Source organism: Carlito syrichta, unplaced genomic scaffold (assembly GCF_000164805.1).
Source record: "Carlito syrichta isolate Samal-C Ts95f unplaced genomic scaffold, Tarsius_syrichta-2.0.1 Scaffold314298, whole genome shotgun sequence".
NCBI lineage: Eukaryota > Metazoa > Chordata > Mammalia > Primates > Tarsiidae > Carlito > Carlito syrichta.
Genome location: NW_007258394.1, coordinates 27,358 through 36,114, shown reverse-complemented (window position 1 = coordinate 36,114; position 8,757 = coordinate 27,358). Strand labels below are relative to the sequence as shown.

General features: G+C 46.1%; 1 protein-coding gene across 3 annotated transcripts; it reads left to right on the top strand.

The window, feature by feature from the left end:
- Positions 1–373: 373 nt before the first annotated feature.
- ZNF445 (zinc finger protein 445) lies at positions 374–8,397 on the top strand. Of its 3 annotated transcripts, none has more exons than XM_021719194.1 (6): positions 374–875; positions 3,738–3,906; positions 4,411–4,469; positions 4,770–4,896; positions 5,356–5,466; positions 6,186–8,397. In XM_021719194.1, exons 1-6 carry the CDS (start codon positions 447–449, stop codon positions 8,363–8,365), a joined length of 3,075 nt encoding a protein of 1,024 aa, XP_021574869.1. In that variant the 5' UTR covers positions 374–446; the 3' UTR covers positions 8,366–8,397. The 3 variants fall into 3 exon arrangements, with proteins under 3 accessions (XP_021574869.1, XP_021574868.1, XP_008069551.1); XM_021719193.1 differs by having other exon boundaries at positions 447–875; positions 4,411–4,484; positions 4,746–4,896; XM_008071360.1 differs by lacking the exon at positions 3,738–3,906 and having other exon boundaries at positions 799–875; positions 4,411–4,484.
- Positions 8,398–8,757: the final 360 nt, after the last annotated feature.

Here is an 8,757-nt window from a genome sequence, read left to right as displayed (position 1 = left end):
TGCTGAATGAATGTGATATGTCTATTTATTTAGTTCCCTTTTTACTTTTTTCATCGACCATTTGTGTGTTTTACAAAATTTTTATGTAAGTTTAGTACATGTTTTATTGTATTGTAGGATATTTTCTTAGCTTACCCCAGTAGGTAACAATCTAACCCTGGTCTGCTCAATATTGGCAAGTACATGTGTACAAATGCAAGCATGTATGCCCTCTCCTCATACATCTGAAGGTGATCCCAGTCAACAGATGTATGATGGACACCATTCTCTCATCCCTTCCTGAACAGCAGTGTTGGTTATTTCAGTCTCTTGCTAGTGATGTCTGATGTCCCGGCAAATGGCATTGTTCACTGCAATGCTGAGAAGATACTCCTGAGGACCCATCAGCAACACAGCTAAGGCAGATTTGGTTTGTGCTCTTCTAAGGTAGGCCCTGAAGGGGAGTGATGCCTCCAGGAAGGTGGTATGCTGTTCATCCAGCACAGTCCCAGTCTTCGAGGGAGCGCGCGCGTCTTCGGGTGGTAAAGAAGGAAGAAGAGGATGAAGGTTATACTTCAGTGCAGACAGCCAGGCCACAGACACTCAACCGTCCTGGCCAGGAGCTGTTCCGCCAGCTCTTTAGACAGCTTCGCTACCATGAGTCATCTGGGCCCCTGGAAACTCTGAGCCGCCTCCAGGAACTCTGTCGATGGTGGCTGAGGCCTGATGTTCTCTCCAAGGCACAGATCCTGGAGCTGCTGGTGCTGGAGCAGTTCCTGAGCATCCTGCCTGGGGAGCTCCGGACCTGGGTGCAGCTGCATCACCCTGAGAGTGGCGAGGAAGCTGTGGCCTTGCTGGAGGAGCTACAGAGTGACCTTGACAGGATACCATGGAGGGTGAGTATGAGCAAGTGTGTGGTGTCCAGTGAATTCTGCCTGCCGGTGAGCCAGCTTGTCTGTGAGTGAAGGCAGCCCTCTGAACTGTTAGCACCAAGCAATGCAGAGAAAGCCTTTCCTTCTGATTTCCATGGCACCCAAGCATGGACCCTTTAGCAGTTAGCCCTTCCCACCTTCCCAGAGAAACTTAGCTCCAGATAGGGTCTGCAAGTATCCATAAATAACAGTAACTAACCTTTGGACACAGTAGCTTACAGTATACAAAATCCATTTCCGGCCAGGCGTGGTGGCTCAAGCCTCTAATCCCAGCACTTTGGGAGACCAAGGAGAGAGGATTGCCCTAAGCCCGCGGGTTCAGTACCAGCCTGGGCAACATGGTGGGACCTCATCTGTACAATAAATCAAAAAATTAGCTGGGCATGGTAGCTCGCGCCTGTAGTTCTGGCTACTTAGAAGGCTGAGGCGGAAGGATTGGCGGAGCCCAGCAGGTCGAGGCTGTGGTGGCCGGGAGCTTGCCACTGCACTCCAGCCTGGGCGACAGAGTAAGACTCCAACTCAAAAAAAAACAAACAAACCAACAAAACAAAATCCATTTCCACATAGTATCTAATTTAGCTCAAGACTGTCACTGCCCTGTAAAGTGGCGGAGGTTGGAGCAGCACTTAGGATCAGGATTCTTGGCTTCTGAGTGGGAGAGTACATGTGAAAACCCAGAATTGTGCTCTGCATGTGCCATGCGACTTGCTCCTCAGTTAAGCCTTTGAGAATCTGTTCAGTGTATGTGCCATGGGCGATAGAGGGGCATGAATACAAGTGCTGAGTTGCAGTACTGGGCTGGGAAACAGGAAGACCTCAATTCCAGACTTCATTCCACAACCTCAGTGTCCTTGTCCATGTTGTTGTACCTCAGAGCCTCTGTATATTGAGAAGAAAATGGGGAAATGATCTAACATGTGCATTATTCAGTAAATATTTGTGTGCCTGACCCTGGCAGGGCCAACAGTCCCAGGCCCCCAGTAGAGTGGTGCAGGTCAGTGAAAGTGCCTTCTTCCTGCTCCTTCTGGGGACTGGGGACCTGATGCTGCCTGTCTTATTTCAGGTCTTTTTTTTTTCAGAGCATTTCTCACTCTTTAGACTTCTTTAACATTTTATTTATATTAAAATAAGTGTGATTCTGCATATGTAATTCATACATACATGAAAGTAACTATTACGATTCCTGAAACAAATTTGACATACTTGTCCTCCAAACTTATACAAATTAAATCAAACAACGCATCCAAACATGGTCTACCAGCAGTAAATGGTAATAACACAAGGAATTACTATTAGAAAATAGTAATTCCTTGTGTTATTGGCTCGGTGGCTCAGCCTGTAATCCTGTGCCTTTGGGAGGCCGAGGTGAGTGGATTGCCTGAGCCGCCTGGGCAGGCGAGATCTCATCTCTACAATAAATCAAAAAATTAGCTGGGCGTGGCAGTGCATGCCTGTAATTCTGGCTACTTGGAAGACTGAGTCGGAAGGATCACCGAAGCCCAGCAAGTTGAGGCTGCAGTGGCCGGGAGCGGCCACTGCACTCCAGTCTGGGCGACCGAGTGAGACTCCAACTCAAAAAAAAAAAACCAAACAAACAACAACAACAACAAAAAGAATAATAAAAAAAAAAGAAAATATCTGTGTTCAGCACTGGTACTATTTTTGAAAATTTAAATGAGTATTTATCATTTTTAACAAGAACAATGAAATGTTCAGAAGGACCTAATAATAATTTATACAAGTAAATATGCTACATAATAGTTACAGATTTATGACTTTGGAGGCTGGGAGAAAACCTCCCATAGTCTAAAAATGAACAGAAATGCTTAAGATGCTTATGAAGTCACAGAATCATCCTGTGGTTCAGCAAACTTACCAGTGTGAAAAACTAGTCCTGAGAAAGTTTGTCTTTAAGCTTGTTTGGCTGTGCTTCCATATTCTTATTATATTTTAATTCTTCTCTTAGTAGAAGAATAAAAAACAGGAGATAAATTACTGGGTTCATTCATCGTCTTTAGTCTGTGTCTCTATATCAGATGATTTATAGCCTCAGCCTAAGATTTGTCCCTATCAGTGAAGAGGTTGTTTTAGCCACAGGGCCAGAAAAACTTGAAGTTCATTGGCTTTAGCTTCCTATACTCATTTCTACATTAGGGACAGCCTTGCCTCAGAGAATAGAGCTATTTGAAATACCGCGTCAAAGGGCCTCCTCTTTCCTGGTATCTGCTGGGATGGATGCTGCCATTTTCCCACCAGAGACTTTTTCTTCTCTGGCTCCATGACTGAGCCTTATAGTTAACATTGCCTCTCTAATGATGTTACTGTTGAAGTTAGGTTTACAATCTGGGGGCTAGCCTGCTTCTTTGAGTTCACTTTGCGTGTTAGTGCCTAGAGTAAGTGCTTGACAGTAGATATTACTTGACTGTATCTCTGCTGTGGACCATTATCTGTTTAATGTTCAGGAACTAACTCCTCTCTCATTTCTGTTTCAGGCCTGGGGTGGGAGCTGAGAGGATAGCGGGAAGGTGTCACTGTAGCATCTGAGGATTGACAGCATTGCTGTTACTGACTTGCCAAGTGCTTCCTTATATTGAACTGGAATCTGTTTCTGCCTAGAGTCTCCCATGGCCCTTATTAGAGCCCAGGGAGGCTGAGGGGTAGGAGGGGCCTCTCTGGCTTTCTTGTCCTTTCTCCTCTGCCTCGAGACAGTAAAGGGTCTGGCATGCCTATCCCGTGGCCTCTGTCCTTTAGAGATTGGCCATGCCTCCTCTCTGAGTATGCTTTCTGATTCCCACGAGGATCCTCTCACAACATTTTCTTCTTCAGGACCCGGGTCCTGCCCAGAGACCAGATGTGCATTGGATGGGTACAGGAGCCCTGCGATCTTCACAGATACAGTCCTCTGCTACACCTCTCAGGAGCGGCTCTGCTCTGGGGGACCACCTGGAGCCTCCCTATGAAATAGGAGTGTGTGACTTCCTGGCTGGGCAATCTGGTACTCACTGCCTGGCTCTAAGACCCCAGACTTACGCCATACCTCTTGAATTTCCTATAATGTTGTCTTTTCACCATTTGTCCTTTCATAGGAATTCTGTCCTAGCCCTAAGCTCTGTGTTCTCTCCACCCTTTCTGTGACCCATATCTGGCTTCCTACCTCCCCTGCCGTTACGCCCCCGTGCTACCCTCTTCCTGGCCCCCAGTAGGCGCTGAGGACATGTGAGGGGTGTTTTTGGTATTGTATTTTTGTTCTTGTAGTGGTGGAGTCTCACTGTGTTGCCCAGGCTGGTCTCAAACTCCTGGCCTCAAGTGATCCTTTCATGTCAGCCTCCTAAAAGGGCTGGTATTATAGGCGTGAGCCACTGTGCCCAGCCTGAGATGGGTGTTTAATGACAGTCTGTGCCTACTCTTGGATCCTTCCGCTATGAGGAAGGAAGAATAGGCTTCTCAGTGGGGCATCCAGAGCTGGGCGACTTCCTGATGGCATTTTCTTTTCCTTCAGATCCTCCTGCTGCTCAGGTGCCTGTCCTTTCCCAGAGAGAGGGGTGCCCGGAAGACCTGGCAGTTCAGCCCCAGGTGAGTCACAGGGCATTTGGTCCTTCCTGATGCCCCAGCCTTGCTGCCTAATGGAGGAGTATAGCTCCCCTCCTCCTGGGTTTCTCTGTCTGGTAGCCTCACAACCAGAAACCCAGGTCCCAGAGACCAGACTATTGCCCTTGAGCCAGAGCTCTTCTGCTGGGTGATGGTCTTCTCTTTCATCTTTGCTGATGTATCCTGTACTCACTCAGAGCCAGTTCATTCCCTTGCCCCTCCTGAAAGCTAGGAGCTATGGACCAGGTCTATGGCACCGTGTTTTTTCAGGAGGCTATGACTTTCAAGGACTTGGAGGTAACCTTCTCTCAGGATGAGTGGGAATGGCTGGACTCAACTCAGAGAAACCTGTACAGGGATGTGATGCTGGAGAATTATAGAAGCGTAGCATCTCTGGGTAAGTCATTGATGTCTCCATACTTCTTGCCACTTTGACTTCTGCCTCCTAGGTTTTTGTTGTGGTGCATAGAAAGGGGCCTTCCCTGGGTTTACATCCTGGCTCTGTAACTACTAACTAGATAACTTGGTCTAGCACTTTGTTATCCTCTTTTGAAAATGCCATTCTAGGTTACTGCAAATATTAAAGGTAATATGTTTCAAGTTTTTAGTCCAAGGCATATAATGTAGGAATCCATGTAGGAATTCTAAATCCTGTTGCCTGCAACTTCTCTCAGCCTCTCATCTCTGTCTGCTCAGAGCTATCAGAAATGACTTTCTGAACCTCCTTCCCTAACTTCCTCTACCTGCCTTCCTGGCCTTTCCCACCTCCCTACCAAGACTTTAGGCTGAGAGGGCCCTGGAGAGTAGTTCTGTGTGATTAAACTACTTTCCCTTCCTATTTCCTTCTCTTCTGCAGTAGGACCATTCACCAAACCTGCTATTATCTCCTGGTTGGAAGCAAGGGAACCATGGGGCCTGAACATCCAGGCAGCACAGCCTAATGCAAATCCAGGTTCTACCCCTACAGGTAAGTCTAGAGAACCTAACAGGTCCTGTTCCTCCTGTGTTTACCTCTTCTCTTTCTTGAGATAAGGTGCATCATTGGGGACTTACTCCATTGTTTGCTAGAAGGAAGATCTTTAACAGTGTTGTTAACGGTGTTGGGCCTTTAAAAGACCTTTCATTTTTGGCCCTGTTCCCCCTCTCCCAGCAACCCTCTCAGTAAAAATTCCTGCAGTTGGATGTCTTCACTCTTCCACTTACTGATTCTCCTTTACACTTCTGGCCTGCACTCCTGCTAAATCCCTGGCACCATCCTGCTCTTAGGAGCACTTGTCCTACTCCTGTTCCTCATCTTTTCTTGGTTCTTAGTCCTTCCTTCTGTGATAAGCTGGTCTCCAGTCCTTTCTACCAGGCACTCCTTAGAGCTCCACCCCCTGGCTTTTGGGTACCTTTCTATAGTGTCATGATTCTTCTCCCCACTGAAGAATTTAACACATTCTTTTCAACCCTTTTTCTTTTCCTACTGGATGTGATTTTTGCAAATCTCTAGCCGCTGTGCCCATCATTATTCTCCCACTCCCTTCCCTGTTATCTGGGATACTCTTTCACATTTTGCCTTTTCTTTGACTATTTTGTAAAGAGAGGCAGAAGCCTCACCTCCCAGGCATTTATTGCTTCTTGGTGCTTTCTGCAGTTCCAAGTATGAGAAAAGAGTACATTCTCTTGTGTTTTATTTTTTGTCAGGAGGTGACATCCAGATTAAAACAAACAAGTTCATCTTAAATTGGGAACCTTTGGAAGAAGCGGGAACCTTAGCTGTGCCATCAGGATATCCTGCAACAGGTGTTTCTGAGGGACCGGTGCTCAGAGAATCTTTTGAACAGAAGAGCAGGTTAAAGGATCAATGTGGAGGCCCCATATTAATGAGAGTTAAGAAAGAAGAGACTGATTTCAGTCACAGGACAGGAAAAGACTCCGATGTATCAGGAAGAAGTAATAATCTTGACCTAAAACGTGCTACGTATTTGAGAGTTTCTGGAAGAAAACAATCCCTTAAACATGGCTGTGGCAGACAATTCAAAATTAGTTCATACCACCATGACTATAAGAAATATGGGAAGGGACTCAGGCACATGATCGGGGGCTTTAGCTTACATCAGATAATTCATACTGGACTGAAAGGGAATAAAAAGGACATGTGTGGAAAAGATTTCAGCCTTAACTCTCATCACCAGCATGGGCCGAGTCTTCACACAATAGGAACCCTGTATAAGTGCAGCGACTGTGGTAGGACTTTCAGTCGCAGCTCCCATCTTGCATATCATCAGAGACTTCATACTCAAGATAAAGCATTTAAATGTAGAGTGTGTGGGAAAGCCTTCCGGTGGAGTTCCAACTGTGTGCGACATGAGAAAATTCACACTGGAGTGAAACCTTATAAGTGTGGTTTATGTGAGAAAGCTTTCCGACGTGTGTCAGCCTACCGTCTGCACCAAGAAACCCATGCTAAAAAGAAATTTCTTGAATTGAATCAGTATGAGGAAGCTCTCAGCTCCAGCTCAGAGTTTGATCATCATTTGGGAGACCAAAGTGGGGAGAAGCTCTTTGACTGCAGCCAATGTAGGAAATCCTTCCACTGTAAAGCATATGTTCTTGAACATCAAAGGATTCACACCCAGGAGAAACCCTATAAATGTACCAAATGTGGGAAAGCCTTTAGATGGAGGTCAAACTTCACTCGTCATATAAGGTTGCACAAGGAGAAAAAGTTCTCTGAACAAGATAAACATCGAGAAGACTTCAGGCAGACTCCTCACTGCATTCAGCCCCAGGATGTCCCCCCTGTGGAGAAAACTTTTTTGTGTCATCAGTGTGGAAAAACTTTTACTCGAAAGAAAACCCTTAATGATCACCAGAGAATTCACACAGGTGAGAAACCCTACCAATGTAGTGAATGTGGAAAAGAGTTTACCTATAGGTCAGCCTTAATTGTGCATAAGAAGAAGCATGCTATTAAAAGAAAACCTGAGGGTGGGCCATCTTTCAGTCAGGACAGAGCAGTTCAAGTTCCTCAGAGCAGCCACACCAGAGAGGAATCCTACAAATGTAGCCATTGTGGCAAAACCTTCCGCAATCACTCATTCCTCCTTATCCATCAGAGAGTTCACACAAGAGAGAAGCCGTATAAGTGCAGGGATTGTGGGAAAGCCTTCAGATGGAGTTCCAATCTCTCCCGACATCAGAGGCTTCACTCTTTTCAAAACCCATACAAGTATCATGAAAGTGAAAAGGCTCGAACTCTGGAGCCCCCAATCCCCACTAGTGTGAAACGGTTTTGGTGTCAAGAATGTGGGAAAACTTTTACACGTAAAAGAAGTCTTTTAGATCATAAAGGAATACACACTGGAGAAAAGCGCTATAAGTGTAATCTCTGTGGGAAATCTTACGACAGAAATTATCGCCTGGTTAATCATCAGAGAATCCACACTAAAGAGAGACCCTTTAAATGTCAGTGGTGTGAGAAAGAGTTCACTGGGAGTCACACCCTTTCTCGTCATCAGAGAAAACATACTAGAGTAGCACAGTCCAACTGCATCGTGCCTGAGTTGTCTTCCTGTCAGGACACAAGGTTGAGTTTACAGGAATTAAAACCAACTGAAGAGAAGCCCCTCGAAGACTGCAAAGAAGTTTGTGATCAGAGGTCCAGGCTCACTGGATTCCAGAACATATTCCAGAACATACCCACTAAGGAAAAGTGTCACAACTGTAGTTTATGTGGGAAAACTTTCAACAAGAGTTCGCAACTCATTAGCCACAAGAGATTTCATACTCGAGAGAGGCCCTTCAAATGCAGCCAGTGTGGGAAGACCTTCAGATGGTCTTCAAATTTGGCTCGGCATATGAAAAACCATATTAAAGATTAGACTGGGACCTGACAATGACAGTAGGGGTGGGGGAAGAGTGTTTCCCAGGAACCCTGCTAGAGAACCCTTAATTGTAGGCAGTGTGGGCAAAACTTTGACCAAGGCCCCAGCCTTTTCAATTTTGGAAGCTAGTGACAGAGAATCCTGAGGATTTAAAAGCCTGGGGAGTCCTCAGCCTACCCAGTGGAAAGTCAGACTGAGGAAGAGCAGCAGCGTGTTCTTTGGAGCTCTTCCGGAGACCCCAGCCCCTAGGAGTGGCCTTTGTGCCATAACCTGGATCTCCCCCCGCCAAGTTTCCTCAACAACTCAGACCATTGCTTTTTGTGGTTGGACAAAATGTGGCATTGTGGGCTGTGCCTGCTAGAATGGGGCCGGTTGGATCCTAGGTGTGT

Coding starts and splice junctions, on each gene's coding strand:
- ZNF445 (XM_021719193.1), top strand. CDS start 447: ATGCCTCCAGGAAGGTGGTATGCTGTTCATCCAGCACAGTCCCAGTCT. Junction 3,907..4,410: donor CTTCCTGGCTGGGCAATCTG/GTACTCACTGCC, acceptor CTTTTCCTTCAG/ATCCTCCTGCTGCTCAGGTG. Junction 4,485..4,745: donor ACCTGGCAGTTCAGCCCCAG/GTGAGTCACAGG, acceptor GCTATGGACCAG/GTCTATGGCACCGTGTTTTT.